This window comes from Chrysochloris asiatica, unplaced genomic scaffold (assembly GCF_000296735.1).
Source record: "Chrysochloris asiatica unplaced genomic scaffold, ChrAsi1.0 scaffold00092, whole genome shotgun sequence".
Classification (NCBI taxonomy): Eukaryota; Metazoa; Chordata; class Mammalia; order Afrosoricida; family Chrysochloridae; genus Chrysochloris; species Chrysochloris asiatica.
In genome coordinates this window covers 5,279,947-5,299,969 of record NW_006408610.1, presented here as the reverse complement: position 1 = coordinate 5,299,969, position 20,023 = coordinate 5,279,947, and the positions used below count along the sequence as shown (strand labels likewise).

The following is a 20,023-nucleotide window of genomic DNA, read 5'->3' as shown; positions in this document are numbered from 1 at the left end:
ATTTGAAAGCAAGGACTCTGGGGTTTTTACTCTGTTACCGGATCATGACAGAGCCTTCTGAGGACATTCCGAGACAGTAGCCCTGTGGTCTACTTAGAAATTCTACGGAACACATTTCAAAGGGAGCTGCCCTGTGGTTTTGACTGGATTTGAATTTATATTAAGTTTTATCCCATGTACAAAACCATTTTTTTCCTACAAATAGTTTTTTTGGTTTTTGTTTTGTTTTTTTTTTAGTTGGGGGGTGTAAAGGCAAGCAGGATGTTTTATCGTGGTTTTTGCTTCAGCAACTTTGGGACAAATTAATTCCTAAACTCTGGGGGGGGGGGGAAAGTTTGTGGAGAAATTCCATTATCTTTTATATATCTATATATGTTTATTACCAAGGAAATGGCTTACAATTTTGGAGTCCCAGGAACCTGGTGGAAGACAGAGAGGGAGGCCCACCTGCATGTCCATTGTATTGGGAGTAGACCACAACTTCAAGGAAGCTGCTCATCATAAAGCTAACTATGCCTGGATTAGCTTTCATCACCATGGGAATAAGCACATCCCAACTGCTAACTCTCTGGAAATGCTGGCCTAGTCAAGTTGACACAAAATCCTAACCATTATATTCCACACTTGTCAACTTGAAACCAATAAGCTATTATATTCATAATCGCTAAATAATGAAAATTATAGTCATACCTACACCTAACATGATATAACTAAAACACATACCTCTGAAAACACACTGGCCCCTTTACATCTTATATGTAACAATGAGCAAAGCAAAAATATTTGATGCACGCTTATAAAACAAAGCATATGTATTTGTTTAAATGTCCAAAGGGCACATTCTGCAAGCCACTCTCCTGCCTGCAAGCACACAGCTGTACTCAGTCTATGAACCTAGAGTCCAGAGCTGCGTTGTCTTTCCATGCCTTGGCCTCTGTTGCCATCTCTGCTGTAGTTGCTTTTCCAGGCAGGGATCCCATGCTCCACTCATGCTCTTCCTTAATGATGGTCCTGGGATCATCCGTTGCTGAAATGAACGATAAAGCAGCATATCACAGATTGAGATCTCAGGAAATCTACTCTGAGGCAGAAGTTTGCATGCAGGAAGTGCTCTGAGAGTCAGCCCTCAGAACGTCAAGTCTTGCAAACTCTATAGAACAGTGCTGTTGCTGCTAAATGCCTTTGAGTTGGTTCCCGACTCTTAGGGATTCTGCACAGGGTTTTCAAGGAGCAGCTGTTGAGTTTGTACTGCCGACCTTGTGTTTCGAAGTAAGTCCAGTGCTTATCCTCCAGCACCACATGAGTACTAACCAGGTGGAGGGACACCATTCCAGCTCATGAGGCTCAGGCAATCCCCTCCTCAGGAGTTTCAGGTCCAGGCATGGAACTAATTTGTCCCTCCGTTTGTGGTCTCCAATATCTGCTATAGGGAGTGCCAACACATCTCTCTCTTGAATAGAGGTGTCTTGCTCTCTACTGATTAAAATACATGAGACGGAGTATCCTTAGGAGCAAAGGTTTATTATAGGAAAGAGGCTTGCAAGTGGAGACAGGGAGGGCTTAACTCAATGCTTAAACCCCATCTCCAAAATTCCATTATTTTTTATTCCGTTTTTCCATGAGCTTTTTGAAGCCCCTTCAATGTTTAGTAGTTGACATTTCTCAGCTGTGTTGATGGGGTAGCTCAGAGAGCAAAAGTAACCAGATAGAAGAAGCTAAGCTATCTTTGCATTCTTTTTTGGCTATTGGTGCCTTCTGAGGTCAACTGATGTCTTCCTTTGCGATAACTTTTTCATTATCCACAGCCTCTTTTTGACCTTAGGTTCCTTGGTAACAAAATGAGGGGATTGGATTAAGTGATTGCTAAAGTGGAGACTCCCTGAATAGGGTCTCTGTGAGTTGGAACCGACTCAGCTGCACTTAACAAGAACAACAAAGTGCCTTTTAGCTCGTTTAAAAAAAAAAAAAAATCTCTTGAAGCTGTACTCATTTCCGTTTCTCCTCTTGGAAAGTGTGGGCTTCAGACTCCTTCGGAGGTGGGTGCTAGCTCCTCTGTGTTGTAGCTTTGTTTTGCTGATAGCATAGTGGATTCTACGCTGGACTGCTAACCACAAGATAGGTAGTTCTAATCTACCAGTCGCTCCACAAGAGGCTCCTGTAAAGACTTACCACCTCTGAGACCCTATATACAAGGGTTGCTAAGAGTCAGAATCAACTCAATGGCACTTAACAACAACATTTTGACTTTAACTGAAACCTTATCAGGATAATAGCTGTATACATGGCCCCCAATAAGTAGAATATCCAGGTCTTACTAAATTGATAGGTAAGCTATCTGCTTTAATGAGCCATTATTAATCTCTTGATTTTTCAAAGCTTTTGTTTCAGCTTGTCTTTTTTCTTGTTTGGGGGTCAGGTCTTGATCGTGGGACTGAATATAATTTCCGTGTGGCTGCTCTGACGATCAATGGCACAGGCCCAGCTACTGACTGGCTGTCTGCTGAAACTTTCGAAAGTGACTTAGATGGTAAGAACAACAAATGGCAGGAGGAATACATTCTGGGCACTAACTGTATCAAATGAGTTAATCTGGAAACTGATAGACGTTTGGATATATATGACTTAAATCTTTGAACTGCTATCATCTTGTGTTACAGAGGAGCTCTTGAAATGTTTTTTGTGTGTTTTTCCTGTAGCTTTCAGAGTACTGTCCCTTTACGCAGAACCTAAACAAATGAAAATTAGACAGGTGCTCTGGGTCAGGTGTTTTTTGTTATGTTTTGTTTTGTTTTTTAACCAAAGCCATTAAGTGGATGAGGCACATAAATTTGTCTTCCTTTCAGTGGCCTTTCCCTTTTCCCTTCATCCTGGACACCTTGCTTTTTTTCTCCTCTGTTTGTTTAACGAGTGGCTCCTGTGTCCATGACAGGTGTTGGAATTGGGAGACAAAAGACCTGAGTTTTATTTCTAAGTCTCAGTTTACTAATTTTCATACTAAGACAGTAGTCTATGCCTTGAAATAACGACATGAAAGATACTGTAAATGTCACCTTTTTAAGCTTCTTTGTCTCTTACCATTTGAATCAATTTGTGCTTCTAATATTTCATATTTTCTGACTTACATTACTTAGAGGAATAAAAAATTGATTAACATTGCTGTAATGTAATTCTTGTCCACCTGTTGACAACAGGCTTCTAATTACTTGGGATTTATGCCTTTCTCATTCTACCTGGTAGAGTTTGGAGTTGGGATGTGGGACCAAAAGGGGTAAGGAAATACTGAAAGACAGCTTGTTTTTATCCATTAAGCAAGCATTCTTGAATCTGTTTGTCTTTCCTTCCCGAGTTAATTTTGCAGTGCCCTATGTTTTCTAACCATGCTGTCAGAATCCATGATAGTCGTGGTTGGGTTGTATTATCTCCTTAGAATGCGGGAAAGCCATGGACCTGATCTCAGTGTGCATACACGTTCGTTTTAAACTCTTGGGAATAATGGAAAACACTCAGTCACAACCTGATTTGGCAAGAGGCTGAGCTCCACCCTTAAGGGAAGGTGGATCACATCTTCCTTTTCTGTTTTCCTTCCCAGAAACTCGTGTTCCTGAAGTGCCTAGTTCTCTTCATGTCCGCCCGCTTGTCACTAGTATCGTCGTAAGTTGGACTCCTCCAGAGAACCAGAACATTGTGGTCAGAGGCTATGCTATTGGCTATGGCATTGGCAGCCCTCATGCCCAGACCATCAAAGTGGACTACAAACAGCGCTATTACACCATTGAAAATCTGGGTAAGTATGTGAAATAGAGGAAGTCATTGTATGATTTTTTTTGTTTGTTCTTAACTTTTTATTTTGGCATTTATTTGTACAGAAAAGTTGCAAAAACCGTACAAAAATTCCTATATATCCTTCACCAGAATCCCAAAGGCTGACATTTTTACCACATTTGCTATATCATTCTCTGTCCATCTATACACTTATTTTCTGAACCATTTGAGAGTTGCACACATGCTACCCCTTTACCCTTGAGTACTTTAATGAACACTTCCTGCAAATGAGGACAGTTTCTATTGTAATCATAGTACAGTTATTAACATCACCGTATTAACTTTGTGCCCATATTTATGGACTTCATTCCCATTTGCAGGTTGTCTCACTAATGTCCTTCATAACAAAAGAAAAACCATTGTTTTCTAGTCCAGGTTTATTAGGTCTCTCTCTTCAGTTTTCTTTGACATAGTACAAGTCCTCAATCTTTGTTTGTCATGGTCCTTTGTATTTTGTGGACTGTCCCTTAATTCAGATTTGTGTCATATTTCCTCGGGTTAAGAATCCAGGTTGTGAATTTTGGTGACAAATAGCACAGAAGTGTTGCATTGTTGTTAGTGTAGCATGTCAGGAGTCACGTGATGCCTGTTTAACTTATGGCTGGTAACGTTAACCTTGTAAACCATGTTACATTGTCGTGTCAGGAGGCACATGATGCCTGTTTAACTTGTGGCTGGTAATGTTAACCTTGTAAACCATGTTACATTGGTAGATGCCAGGTTTTCCCACTATAGGGATTATTTTCTCCTTTGTGATTATTAAGTGGCTTGTGGCGGAAACACCTTGAGTCTTTATAAATATCTTGTTTTCCATCAAACTTTGACTTGCTACTTTTAGCATTTATGTTGTTGTGTGTCTTCAAGTAGATTCTGACAAAGAGCAGCCGTTGCTGTGATTTTAAGTGCCACCGAGTCTGTTCCAAACCATAGCAATCCTGCCTAGAATTTCCAAAGAGCAACTGGTAGGTTTGAACTGCCAACCTTGTGGCTCACAGTCCAGTGTTGATCATACAGTGCCACACCAGAAGTCCTTGTTAAGGCTGCTGAGTCAGTTCTGACTCATAGCAACCCTGTATAGGGTTTCTGAGGAGCGGCTGGTGGGTTTGAACAATCAACCTTGTAGTTTAAACTGACCTTGCAGTCTAGCGCATTCTCCTGCAATGCCACACCAGGATTCCACATGCCCACTGGAATGGCTTAAATGTAATGGATTGACATTACCAAATAGCAGCAAAAATAGGGAACAACTGAAGCTCTTGATATTTGCTGGTGGGAACAACTGATTAGAGAAGCATCTGGAAAACAGTTTAGAAGCTTATTTTTTACAATAGCCCCAAAGGGGAAATCATACAAATGTCTATTAATATCCAAGTAGCAAAGTATGGTAACTACTTAGCACTGAAAAGCAATAAACAATTGATAATACTCAGCAACAGAAATGAATCTCACGAGCATTATGCTGAGTAAAAAAACCCAAAAATCACATAACTACATCTTTATGTGATTATAGAATAAACAACTTATCTATAGTGACACAAAGTGGACCCTGGAATATGGGACTTATTGCAAGGGCAAGGGGCACAGGGAAACTATTTGGAATGTTAGAAATATTGATGGTAATCACACGGGTTTATGAAGGTAAGTCAAAAAGTGGCACTGCGGGTTAATGTGCTGGACTGCAAGTTTGACTTAAACCACAAGATCAGTGGTTCCAGCTCACCAGTCGCTCCTCAGAAACCCTATACAGGGTCACTGTGGGTCGGAACTGACTCAATGACACTTAACAACTAAATCATAGAAACCGTCATTAGACAAAAATATTAAAATGTGAAACTGTTGTTTCTCAGCATATCCTCCATCTAGGTCTATACACTTCTGACAGCAGTCTTTCCATCTCTCTAACTGTTCCTGGAAGAATTCTGAGCTCTTTGACGTACACCATGTCAGAACGGCAGTTTTGGCATCCTTGAGGAACTCAAAATTGTGTCCCTTTTCAACATTCTTTGAGTTTGGGGAACAAAAAGAAATCTGAAGAGGCAAGAATCAATACAATAGGGTGGATGGGGTGAGGTTTCCCGACACAATTCTCCTAGGACCGCCCTTGCTACTCTCAAAGAATGAGCAAGTGTATTGTCATGATGGGGAAACACTTCCTTGGCACAACTTTTCTTGGCCTTTTCTTCACCAGTGCAGTTTTCAATTTTCTTATCACTTCTCCCTAATCAGCTCCCATGATCATCCTGTGTCCGTTAACAAAATCTATCAAGGTGACCTCTTTAGAGTTCCAAAATAGAGTTCCCATAACCTTCTGAGCTGATTTGTCTTGAATGTAACTTGTCCAACAGAAGCTGTCAGAAGTCACTATTGTGATTGTATCTGCTTTTGAAGGTGCTCTAATGAGACTAAACCAAGTGCATTATTGAGCGAACTTGCCTGCAGCCCTCCACTGATCACAGAGACATTTTTAAACACATTGTGTTTGGAATAAACCCATGCATGTATGCGCTGGAACCCTAGAAGCAATACTTTTTGACTTACCCTCATGTGTATACAAGGTCTTCAAAAAGTTTGTGGGAAAATTCCATTTTTCATAAACTTTTTGGAGCTTCATCATGTTTGTCAAAACTCAACAAACTCCATCAGTACATTTTATTGTATATTTATACTTCAATGTTGATTTTAAGAATAAAAGAAATGAGTAATATTAATATACTTTAAAATAGAGAATGCATTTAATTACTCTTCCAAATTGAATTACCATTATAGATCTTTAAAAACTTGCCTTTTTATTTAGAATCTGACCAAAGTTTGTTACTCAAAGAATTTCTTTATGAACATCATTCTTTAGAGCAACTTTAAGTGTGTAACAAATAAGTTATCTTTATCATTCTGATAGAAATAAGCAGCAATTTAGTGATTTATTCAAAAACACAACATACTTTTTTCATTTTCCTTCCAAGAAGAAACAGCATAAGGCTGTTGTGGGAAAGCAAAAGAAAAGCTTTGCTGGTTGAATAAAAACGTCCCTGGGGTGACCAGCCTCCTGCTATTTCCTTTATGTATCACTGAAGTGAAAATCCTTTGCAGTGTAGGCAGGACATGGTCCTTGACCTTCAGGTGCTTTCAGTCTAATAGCGGAACACAAGCAAAGCACAAGAAACAACCAAGTCAAGTATGTTCCGAGAAGGGGCGCTACCAGTGCAGAGTTCAGCAGTGCTTAACCTGTGCATGAAAGCTTGAGTTAGAGTAGTATTTGAAACCAGAGATGCGAAGGAGCACCGCACTACATGTTCTGAAGATACTAAAAGGAAGAAGAAGCAAAAACAATCCATTCGATGTAAAAGAAGTTAGAGCTCGCTGTGTGGATATCCGTTAACATTGGTACAGCTCAAACACATATGAAGAGCCTTTCAAAAAAACAATGGAATCTTTGCAAGAAACTTCTTGAAGCCCCTTCATATAATGTTGAACAAAAAAAGCAGATCAGAGGAGAAGAAATCCACTTAGGAATTCATTTACTCATCAAACTAGAGTGAACTTCTAAACTTCAGACCTACATAAACATCTGCCTGCTAGATATCTATACCTGGATATATCCAATATTCAGCTTGTCATAAATTAAAGTCAGTGTCTTCTCTCTCACTCAGACTCAACAAATATTTAATGAAAACCTACATCATCCCAACACTATGCTAGAGTTAAAGCAGGAAATCGAGGAGACCTGGTTCCAGTTACTAGAAATAATGTCGTTACAAAATAATTGAAGTTCAGTGTGCTGAGGAAGAGAAGGGGTATTTAGCTAGAGTCTTGGTGTGGCACTATAGGATAAGCACCTGACTGCTGACCATAAGATTGGCAGTTCAAACCCACCTACCATTCCTCGGAAACCCTATATAGGGTCACTGAGTTGACCTCATAGTGTTTTTCTATACTGTGTGTGCCATCTCCACATATTTTCCCACCCCAAAATAATCTCACATAAAAAGAAAAAAAGAATCCCTCTTCCTGACTCCCTCCACATGTGCCCAGTTATGCATGGATTCTGTCTGGAGGAATTTGTTTTACCTTGTTTCTTTTCTTCAGATCCCAGCTCTCACTATGTGATTACCCTCAAAGCATTTAACAATGTGGGCGAAGGCATCCCGCTGTATGAGAGTGCTGTGACCAGACCTCACACAGGTAAGGTACCCTTCCCTGCCTGGTTTTCAGCAGTTTTCCCAGGAGCTCTAAGTACAGGTAGTCCTGGGTTACAAACAATATCCGTTCCTAAGTGTGTCTTTAAGTTGAATTTGCAGATTAAACTGAAACACGTGCATACAGTCCTTCTTTAGTCTTATATTAGTGCAAGAAAAGACTGGAACCTTTACAGTGATTTAAAATCTGCACGTGCTGCAAATGAAGGCGATTGTGGTAAAGAATCTGATTCAAGTCGGGGTTGATTGAGTCATTTCAAAGTGAGGGCAAATATATATATGCTGTTAAAGGACAAATACAAGTTGTCCATCAAGTGGATGTTCTTAACCCCGGGACTAACCGTAGAGTGTTGGTCCTGGCCTATCTCATAGATATCAGTGGAAGGAAAAGCATATTGCTTTTTTTTTTAAAGAGATTTACTCATGTAGTGATTTTCCATTTTTTGGTAGTTTGAGTTACAATTAAAATGAATCACTCAATGAAAAGAAATCCATATCTCTGGAGGAATTGTCTAAGTTACAATGGTGCTAATAAGTGCATATGATTGGTAGATATAACATTTGTTTCACTAGTCGTCTGAGCTGGCTGGAAAAGTATTTTTCTATTTGCTTTTCAAAAGTTTTAAATAGTAGCAAGCCAGAAGTTCTATCCATCTGATAATACATTTACTACAGAAAAGACAAAGTGTTGTTGTACTTTGTAATTTATCAGTTTGAGATACCTTCAAAATAAAGGAATATGCATGTCAATGTAAATTTTCTACAGATATGTGTGTGTATATATATATATATATATATATATATATATATATATATTAAATACATACATGAAACATCCAATTTCTCTTTGGATGAGAAAAGTTTACTGCAATAACTATATTAGAATTTTTAGTGGTACTGAAAACCAGAGAATGTATAATGTTCATAAATGTTCTTTTCCATTTGTTTCCCAGAATTTTAAATCTATAATCCCTGCTACGTTTCTTGGATGCTTTCCATAGTAGTGCAAATTTGGCAATGTCTTTCTTTGTTTTGTTAAGCTACCTCTGGCCTCTTTTATTGTTGTTGTTATTTTTAAAACTTCTACTTAACAAGACCAGCGCAATTACTAGATGTTTGGTAGTTCTGTCCTGTCTTCTGCTCCTGTGTGCTTATAATTTATAAGTTCTTTTAAAATTTTGCTATGGTAGTTAAGAAAGGAAAAAAAGAGGATGTTTAAATAAGTGACTTGCTTTACATTCTTGCATCAGTTACAATAGAAAGAAAATTTTTGAATTTTTTTTATTATTATAACTTCTTTAAAAATCAACTTTTGACTAGAAATATGCAAGGACATTTTCCTAAGCCATGTAAACTAAGTTATCTTTTCTAAGAGTTGCTATAAATTAAAAAAAAAAAAAATCCCAAAGAATTCTAGGATTTTTGCACCTGGAGGTGCATTTTCGGTAACTAGTTGGTATAATGCCTGACAGCCTTTGAGCAAAGCCCATGATTATAATGTGTGCCGTTCCAGTTATTTTTAGTCTTCATTGTGTAGGAACTACACAAATGAGTACTATTACTTTAGCTTGGCAATAAGTCACAAACAAGGCCTGTGCCATTTCAGATTTTGAGTTTTAAGAAGGACTGGTCTGGTGTGGCGCTTGAGGATCAGCACTGAACTGCAAACCAACCACAAGGTTGGCGGTTCAAGCCCACCAGCTGCTCCTCGTAAACTCTACACAGAGTTGCTATGGGAACTCATTTTTAAACTTAAGCTTAAAATAAATCAGTGTATGGATACTTAGGAAACCTAATAAAAAGTTTTAAAAATCCAAACGGACCCTACTTCGTTGCACTGGACTCATGGTCCATCGTGCCTTTAGCTCCCTCTGGCCTCTGTTGGCACTGATGCGTAGAGAATGTGTCCATTGTGTACGGCACAGCCCACATGTGTATAGACTGGACTTTCCCCCGACTTATTCTAATTTCCAATGTTCTTAAAGGCTCTACCACTTGCACCTCTGATACCCATTTCCCCTAAATGATTGGATCCATCAGCGGGTATTAAACGAGTTCTGGTAGCATAGTGGTTACGAATTGGTCTGCTAATCTCACAGTCAGCAGTTCAAAACTACCAGCTGTTCTGCAGGAGAAAGATGAGGCTTTCTGCTCCCATAAAGATTTACAGCTTCAGAAACCCCATACAGGGTCACTATGAGTCGGAACCGACTCCATGGCACACAACAACAACAACTAAAGAAAGTGCAGTAGCCACTCCAGCATACACTGTCAGCTTCCCTTTCCTCAAGTAAAAGTTCCTGAGTTTCTTTTGCTTTATTTGGATGGGAGCCATATTGGTGCTCAAGCTTCCCCTGCTATTCAAAAATAGAAGAGTCCTATGAAAACTTTCATAAACAGAATTGTTGTAAAATAAGGAAACAGTTACCATTTATTTATACAAGAAATTTTTTGAGTGTCCTCTGACCCCAAAAAGAACCCACCAAGTCATACCAAATAACACATAAAGCCTAAAATAACACTAGCATGTGGTGTTCACAGACACAATTCAAAACTATGACGGCGTGATGCTGAGTGTAGTTCCCAGGGAAGGAGCTTGGTGCCTCCGCACTAGCTGCCTGGGTGCTCAATGCTTCTTTGGCGGCTTGCTGCAAAATGAACTCTGAACCCTTTTTTTGTTAAAGTGAAAATCCTTTCTCTCAGTTATAAAAAACAGGTACTAATGTAGGTCCTTCATAAAAGTGAAGATATTTTAAAACAACCCTTTGAAAAGCAGAGAAACCTGTGCTGACCTTTGACATGGATGTCAGCTGATGTGAATTCACCCTTCAGTGGGTATCCTACCCCCTCAGAACCCGGGCCAGGCTCAGTTGCCATGGGCTGACATAGAACTCTTCCATGTCCTGAAATCTGTCCTGAAAATCCAGCCACATTCACTGAAATATCAAACAGACCTTATACTGTATGTTGCTAATTCAGAAGTTTAAGACCAAGTTTCCTATCTTTTCATGATCTTTTTTATATAGGAGATAGACTATGCAAGTTATTTTAAGAAAATCCAAACTTGAGTAAGTTACTATCACTGGATATATGCTTGTGGAGAATATAATTAAGTACTGCGTCTGTAGCCATTTTCCTACAGACTTTTCCTGAAAGAACCCAAGTGGGTATATTCTTGTAAATGAATGCTGGTTACTATTAACTCCAGATTTTATTTCTTTTTCTCCATTTCTCACCTCTCATTCCATTACACGACCCGCATTTCCCTTTTCTTTTCTTTTTGTTTACGTTAAAATACCACTTCCCTTTCTTAATTACTTTCTACCCAGACACTTCTGAAGTTGATTTATTTGTTATTAATGCTCCATACACTCCAGTGCCAGATCCCACTCCCATGATGCCCCCAGTGGGAGTTCAGGCTTCCATTCTGAGTCATGACACCATCAGGATTACCTGGGCGGACAACTCACTGCCCAAACACCAGAAGATTACAGACTCCCGGTACTACACAGTCCGCTGGAAAACCAATATTCCTGCAAACACGAAGTACAAGGTACTGACGCATTTATTTGCTCTGGGTGAGGAAAGCTAATTATTGATACTTTCCAATTCTAAAGTTTTTGATTCATCCTATCTTTCCAGAATGCAAATGCAACAACTTTGAATTATTTGGTGACTGGTTTAAAACCAAATACACTCTATGAATTCTCTGTGATGGTGACCAAAGGTCGGCGATCAAGCACATGGAGTATGACAGCCCATGGAACCACCTTTGAATTAGGTATGTGTTATCTATCAGAGGATTGCTTCTCGCTGCAAGATGGAAAGCCAGCAGAAATTCATGCAGTTACCTTCCAAGGCATAGACATGGCTCATCATCTGCCTTTACTACCCAAGGGAAGACTTGAGTGTGAATTTGCATGTTTATAGAACACAGGGAACACCTGTAATTGGAGTTTCGAGTTTCGTGTATGCTGTTTCATCTAATGAATTACAGCGTTTCTTAAATCACTGTAAGAAAACATTAGCCAACAATAGAACGATAAAATGCAAATGAGTACTCGATTTCAGGGATCGAGAGACTTGAGTTCAATCCCAGCTTTGCCACAAGTCACCCAGTCTCTCAGAATCTTGGATTCTTCCATCTATAGAAAGAGGGTAGGAAGCCTTGGCTTTCCCCCCACTGTACAGTGTTCCTGTAAAAATACAATGAGGAGCAGATTGGAAAACACTGTGCAGATATAAGGGATTATTGTCAGGAATCCTGCTTTACCTGGAAATTGTATAGAAAAGATGAAGCAGCCTCCCTTTCACCAAGCAGCTGCAGTACCATACTCCCTAGAGCCTGCCCACTGTACCAGTTGACCTCTAAGCTGCTGCTGTAGCTTTCTTACAAACCAGTTCGTGTCTCCCATGGAAATATCCATAGGAGTTTTTTTGTTTGAAGGTGGACAAGAGAAACAAAAGAAAAGTCAAACTTAGGAGCGATCAAGCCACCTGAGTTTGAGGTTCTGTTTGCTTCTTGGTCACTTTGAAGCCTAATCCCTCCACTCTCTGGACTTTCCTAGCCTGGTAATATATGCAGATATTGGGAATTTCTGTCTATTGTGGCCTCCTATTTCTCCCTACCCTGCATGAGAAGGCTTCAGAAAGTTTGTGGAAAAATGAAATTAAGGCTAATGAAATTTAGAGCCCCTCTCATATATGAAAAAAATGGAGCTATAAATTTTCCCCAACACGGCTTGATCCTAACATCTGTTTGTCTTCTGTATAGTTAGACATTACAAAGTAAAGGGGTGGCTGTGGAGGGCGAGACATTCAGTGAACAAAAGCTTAAGTAGACTTTGAGTTTGCTTTCTCTGCCAATTATAAACATGTGTTGGCCTTAATTCCAACTCATTCACTAGTGAATGAGATTGTGTTTTTCCAGAGGATGTTTACATTTCCATTTTATAAGGGAAGAGTTCCTGTATTTTAGGGAAATAGAAGTGCATTGAGGCATGTCCTTAATTTGCTCGTTTCCCTACTAGTACTTTTAAAGTCTTTAGCCATATTATGGAATCATAAGAACTATACAGTCATCTTTATTTTATTGCTTTTTCTGCTCCATAAATAGCTTTACATTTCAGAGCAGAATCACTAGTTGGCGGTGTATTTTAAGTGTAAATTTAAAATGAAAAACATCAATTTGTAAATTATTCTTTGGGGTAATTGGAACTTTATAAAAGTCGTTTAGTTTAGAATATATAAATGAGAGACAAAATTATTTTACAATTAAAAATCATTTTAACAGAATAGCACGCATCTGGGGGTAGAAGAGATGTTACCTTAGGCAAATTACATAATGTCTCTCACGCTTGACTTCCTTCCTCATGTATAAAGCAAGGGATAGTCATAGCTACGTTTCAAAACTGCTATGAATAGTAAGTGAGGTGTTATTTGTAAAATGCCAAGCATATATAGTAGGCACTTGGTAAGAATGTCGTTTGATTTATCTGCCTGCCCATCCTCAATATCCTTGGCCCCTAGCTCAGATGCCAATTCTGGACGCTAGTAATATGGTATTGTCTTTGTGATGCTTTGCACATTCTTTTTTTTTTTTCCCCCCAAGCAGTTTATACACCGTGAGTTCTTTGAGGTCAGAGAAAGCTTTCTCTTTCTGGCCTTGTACCCTTTAGAGTTTCCTATAAATGGAAAGGATTGAACCGATAAGAGGGTAAGTTACAATGGACATGGATTATTGAAAGTATTGTTATTTTTCAGTTCCTACGTCTCCACCCAAGGATGTAACCGTTGTGAGTAAAGAGGGAAAACCTAGAACTATAATTGTGAATTGGCAGCCTCCCTCAGAAGCCAATGGCAAAATTACAGGTACGAGGTCTTGGAGGGTGCATTTGTCTGAGCCCTGTACCTGCCAGGCAGAAGCATTTGAGGGGAGTCATGCTGAGATTGTTGGGAGAAGTAAGTGTCGGGGGCTAGCCTGGCGGTTGAGTACAGTGAGTGGTGAGAGTCACAATGCTCCTGAAGATTGGGGCATGGACTGCTGTTTGCACACAGTAGCATGAAAAGCAGTTGTCAACTTGTTCTGACTCACACCACCTGAATATGTGAAGGAGATGGGATGTCTTTGGCCATGGTGGAAGTCTATGGACAGATTTGCTTTTCCCAGGAAAGCTGTTCTTCATAGCCTTAGCCTCCTGCCCTATTCTACATGTTGTTGTTAAGTGCCATCAAGTTGGTTTCGACTTATAGCAACCCTGAAGATAATACCTAATAAATAGAGATTGTGATTTTTTATACCCTAAAGCCTAAAAAAGTCCATTAGGCTTGCAATTTCTTTTTCCACTCAGTCTTGCCTCTCAATTTCCTGTGCCCTTACAATTAGAACTAATGTTTGAATTGCTAGACCCTTGGTCTTAAAGAGGACACCAGGCCTTCCTCAGTGTCATCAGAAGAAACGTTTGATCTAGGATTTAGCTGTTACTTCTTCCCCCTTTGGATCTCTGCTCCTTATATGTATAAGGAGTCCAAGGAGGTTGAAAGCATTTCTTAGCACTGTTCTGCTCTGGCTCCCATAAATCCCTGGTCTTTATGTCATTCTTAAAGCTATGAATTTACTACTTTTATTTAAAAATTTAAAAAAAAATTTTTTTTTTTGGCTTTTTACTTTGTCTTTAAAAATCAGTAACACCATTGTGCAAGTCAGAGAGGCTTGTGGCTATGGCTCTTCCTGAGGCAACAGCGAGAATTGAGTGCCCTCTGGTGGAGGTAGCAGGTCACACTTCACTTTGACTTCACGCACCCCAAATCTGGGAGAACTTAGAACTGGTTGCTTCCCACTTCCCAGGAGTTTTTCTTTTGTACAGTCACATTAGTGCGAGTTAAAACAGCAAATTTAGGCAAATACTGGTTTTGAAAACTACAATTATTTTCATTGTAGAGCCTTCAAGGTACATATTTTGAAGATGAGGATGTTGTTGTTAAGTGCCATCAGTTCTAACTCACAGTGACCCTGTGTAGGGTTTCCGAGGAGTAGCTGGTGGGTTTGATCTACCAACCTTTCAGTTAACAGTACAGGGCTTATCCTACAGTGCCACACCAGATACTCCTTAAGATGCTGGAGTAGTGATTGACTCTTTTCCTTAAATGATTTCTTATCATTTGTGAATTCTTCATCGGAATTGACACAGTGGCAGTGGGTTTTGTTTTGTTTTGTGTTTTGAGGGTACTTGAGCCTGTATTTTCATCTAAGCCACCTTTATTACTTCAAGCACTGAGGCAGTGATAACTTTATGGACTTGCACTGTTGAAAGGATCAGCTTCTCTGTGAGGAGCATGTGAGCTATGATAAGCATAGCGTTTAGAGTGGGTTTTGCTGTTGCTCTTTGATCAGCAGCTGGTAGCTGGTTCTCTGCTTGTATATTTGTAATATGAATCTTCACTGACTTACTGATTGCAAAAGGCAAAGCAGAAATGAGTCGTTTCCCCGTTAACTCCTTTGCACAGGTTACATCATCTATTACAGTACAGATGTCAACGCAGAGATACATGACTGGGTTATTGAGCCTGTTGTGGGAAACAGACTGACTCACCAGATACAAGAGTTAACGCTTGACACGCCATACTACTTCAAAATCCAAGCCCGGAACTCAAAGGGCATGGGGCCCATGTCCGAAGCCGTTCAATTCCGAACACCCAAAGGTAAAACTCCCCAAGTAGAATTTTATTACAAGTCTCGTTACTGGGGCAGTACTTGCACACTTCAGTTTTATAAGAAGCCCTCATGATGAGCTTGTGAACCATAGTGTGAGGATTGCCCTCAGTAAGGTTCCTTGCCCACTCGCCACCAAATCAGCGCTCCCAAGGTTGTGAGCCTAACCGTAGTGTACACAGTGGAACTTGCACTCCAGGCTGTGTAGGTCAGGTGAATTGCAGTGGTGTACAGGTTTCTCCAATCAGATCAGATGTGATTTCTCTTGATTCCCATACGAAGTAATGTTGTGATGGATGAATCTGTCTACACATGCAGACTGTTAAACCTGAAAGGTGTTTTTGTGTGTGTGTGGAATTTTGTAGCGGGAAAGAGTCAAAGGAGCTCTTTAAGGAATACCCTACATAAGAAAATGAAGATAAAATATTGAACCAGGTGAACTTAGGTGACCATGAAGGGGTTTTAAAATGTTCTTGGAAAAATAGAATGAAAAGAGACTGGAATTTGTCCAGGAAGTTTTTGAAGCCCTCTTCGTACAATTCAGTTGGGCAGTGAGTCTGGAAATGGGATTTCTCTTCTGCAGCACTGTAAACAAGGCTTACTTGGTTAGACGCTTGTGGGGGGCTTTATTTGTTTTCTAGAATTCTGTCTGTCCCTTCTTCAAAGTTTGTGACCCATGCTCTTGTTTTTCTTCCCCTGTGCTTGACCTGTTAGCGGACTCCTCTGATAAAATGCCTAATGACCAAGGTAAATGAGTAGATGGCCTCCTCTCCTTTCTTCCACCTCTGACCTGTTAATAGTTTGGTTGGTTTCTTTTTTTTTTTTTTAACCTGAAGATAAAGACCATGTATGAAAAGACAATGTATTTATCGACCAAAGTAGAGTCGAATCCATGTTTGTGGCACTTGGGGTATCTGAAAAGCTGGGGAATCTATTTAGGAGCTAAATAAACTGGTTGGTGGGAAAAAGGAAAACTAGAACTGAGTGGAGTAAGAGTCCCGCAGCTGTAGCTGCTGATTATTAAGTGTGTGCTACGATGCTGATGTTCTGTAGCTCTGACAGGCATTGATCTGCGGTGAGAAACTCACAGTCCATAGCCCTCAAAGTACCTAGCTTTCCTATTGGTAGCATCTCTGGTTTTGTCAGTGACTCCAAAGAAAAAATTGTAGTCAAATCAGTGATTACCTAATCTTCCTCCCCTCACTAAGAATCTACAAATTTACCTTGTTGTTGTTAAGTGCTGTTGAGTCAGTTCCAGCTCATAGTGACCCTGTTGTATAGGCTTTCCGAGGAGTGACTGGTGAGCTTGAACCCCCAACTTTGCAGTTCAAACCAACTTTGCAGTCTAAGGCACTAACCCACAGTGCTACACCAGGACTCCAAATTTACTCTACTCAACATTATTTTATTTGTGTGATTATCTGTACCAAAATCATTGTTAAGTGCTGTTGAGTGGGTTCTGACCCATAGTGACCCTATATAGGGTTTCCGAGGAGCAGCTGGTGAGCTTGAACTGCCAACCTTGCAGTTCAAACCGACTTTGCAATCCAGCGCATTAACCCACAGTGCCACACCAATACTCTTTTTATTCTCTTGCCAGAAGCTTAATTCAAAGCTTTCTGCCTTTCATTTCTTCCCATAAATATATTTGATAATGTTAAAGAGGATGCCAACCATTTAAAATGGAAACTGAAGACGCATGCACCTCAGTACCATAGTTCTTGAAGTCAACAGTCGTTTTACCATAATTGCTGGCCTGGAGCTACTACTATAGCTGTACTTTATGTTTTCCATCTCTGGAAAACCGGCTACAGTTGGTGTCTGTTTACTATACTGAGAAAGTGTAATAAAAGTAAATTTGATGGTATTGGAGTAGTTATTAGAAAATTCGAGGTCTTTGGATCTTGGTTAATGTCAGGGAAGATTCAGAATTGAGATTTAAAGCTTTAGGGCTTTGGAAATATGTTTGCATTCAGTGAGTCTGTAGGCTGTACATTGGAGAAGCTGTTAGGGGGTCTTTCATTACAAAAAAGTATACTAATTGAATTAGAAGCTTTGACTTCAGCAATTTAAGGGTGAGGATAGAAAACTAATCCTAATGGGTATGTACAGATTATAAATGTGTTCATTGTTCTCCCCACACGGCACTCATTAACCGAACACAACTCTTAGCTGCACCACACCTCTGGTATTTGTGATGTTGGGTTCATCCTTGGAACTTCTTGTTTGTAGTTAGGAATTTTTAAATAAATAAAATAATAATATATACAACTTGTTTATTGGCAAAGGGTGTCCCTTTACAATTCTGTACATAATATGCTGCAAGAAATGGTTTGGTCTAAATGCATCCTATCTGACTTAAACATGAAGAACTTTATAAAGTGCTAAGCCACGCAGCCAGCTAGACTGTAGCAGAGGGAAAGGTGTATGAAGAACAGCTGGAACCTTGGCAGATGGGTGTGTGTCACTTGTGGGGCGTGATGGCACAGAAGTGAGAGGATAAGGTAGTTGGTACGGACAGTTGTAAAAGGGTCCAGGGACTGTGAGCTGGAATTTCTAGAATGTATCTTTTGACTCTCCAAGAGCTTCTGTTATTTTCCTTTAGGAATTTTTAGCTTCTAGAAATAGTAGCTTTGACTAAATAGAAGTCATAGTTTTTCATCTTTAGGTTTATTCTCTCACATGAACTCCATACAGAAAGCTTTTTGATTTCTTTCCAAGTGTGATACTTTAAAGAAGTACTTGACTTAGCACTAGTATTTTATGAAAACACATCGACTTTGTGCATTCCTAGTCAAACTTTATTTGTTGAAATAACTCTCATTTATGTAAGTTGTTTTCTTCAGCTTCATATCTCTACCTTTGTAAAGGGAAAAAATATTTTCTTCCCAAAAGATTTATTATCCTGTTACCCTTGTAAGGAGCTCTGGTAGCGTAGTGGTTATGAATCGGGCTGCGAACCTTAAGGTCAGTGGTTCGAAACTACCAGCTGCTCCGCGGGAGAAAGATGAGGCTTTCTACTCCCGTAAGGATTTACACCCTCGGAAACCCTGTACAGGGTCGCTATGGGTCGGCTCCGACTCGGAGGCACTTAACAACAACAACAACAACCCTTGTAATAAATGCATTAAGTTGTTAGGTGCTGTCCTGTCAGCTCTGATTCATATCGACCTGTGCACAACAGAACAAAACACTGCTCAGTCTTGAGCCATCTCCACAAGCATTCTTAGGTCAGAGGCCATTGTTGCAACCACTGTGTCAGCCCATCTCATTGGAATCTACCTCTTTTTAGCTGACTCTCACCTTACCAAGCATAATGTCCGTCTCCAGGGACTAGAGTCTCCTGATAATATGTCTGAAGTACATGAGATGAAGTTTTCACCATCTTCACTTCTAAGGAACACTCTGGCTCTTCTTCTTCCAAAACAAATGGATTTGTTCTTCTGGCAGCCCCATGGTACTTTCAGCATTCTTCGCCAACATCATAATTCAAATGGCTCAATTCTTCTCCTGTCTTTCTTTTTCATTGTCCAGCTTTCACATACATATGAGGCAACTGAAAAAAATATGAGTTGGGTCAGGGGTACTCTAGTCCTCAAAGTGGCATCTTTGCTCTTAACACTTTAGAGAGGGAGAAGTCTTTTGCAACAGATTTGCCTAATGTCATACATCATTTGATTTCTTGTAATAATAGTGTTGTTGTTAAGTTCTGGCTCATAGCATCTCTGTATAGGGTTTCCAAGGAGCTGCTGGTGGATTTGAATCATGAACCTTGTGGCTAGCAGTCCAGTGCTGATCCTGTAGCACTTGCTTTGTGTCAGACAGTATTTAAAATATGTCATAGGATTAAATTTTAATGAGTCCTTACAATAGCTCCATAAGGTTTGTTGTTTTTGTTGTAGGTGCCATCAAGTCGATAGCGACTTATAGTCACCCTGTGCACAACAGATGAAACACTGCCCAATCCTGGGCTAACCTCACAATTGTTGCCACACTTGAGCCCACTGATGCTGCCACTTTGCCTGTCTATCTCGCTGGGCATCTTCCTCTTTTTCTCTGACCCTCCACCTTACCAAACATGATATTCCTCTCCAGTGATTGGTCCCTCCTGACAATATGTCCAAGTATTGAGAGACAAAGTCTGGCCATTCTGGCCTCCAAGGAGCACACTGGCTGCACTTGTTCCAACATGGATCTGTTTGTTCTTTTGGCAGCCCATGGCACTTTAAATATTCTCCTTTATCGTCATAACTCAAAAACATCAATTCTTCTACATTCTTCGTTATTCACTGTCCAA

The 20,023-nt window shown here is 39.9% G+C and overlaps 1 protein-coding gene across 3 annotated transcripts in view; it reads left to right on the top strand.

The window, feature by feature from the left end:
• The window catches only part of NEO1 (neogenin 1), a 275,549-nt gene that overhangs the window by 235,321 nt on the left and 20,205 nt on the right, over positions 1-20,023 (top strand). For 2 of the 3 annotated variants that reach the window (XM_006866510.1, XM_006866512.1), the window contains exons 14-21: positions 2,417-2,527; positions 3,590-3,784; positions 7,906-8,001; positions 11,345-11,568; positions 11,658-11,796; positions 13,779-13,886; positions 15,522-15,716; positions 16,441-16,473. In XM_006866510.1, coding sequence (XP_006866572.1) covers positions 2,417-2,527; positions 3,590-3,784; positions 7,906-8,001; positions 11,345-11,568; positions 11,658-11,796; positions 13,779-13,886; positions 15,522-15,716; positions 16,441-16,473 — 1,101 coding nt within the window. The remainder of the gene's footprint in view (positions 1-2,416; positions 2,528-3,589; positions 3,785-7,905; positions 8,002-11,344; positions 11,569-11,657; positions 11,797-13,778; positions 13,887-15,521; positions 15,717-16,440; positions 16,474-20,023) is intronic. The other variant, XM_006866511.1, reaches the window with a different exon arrangement.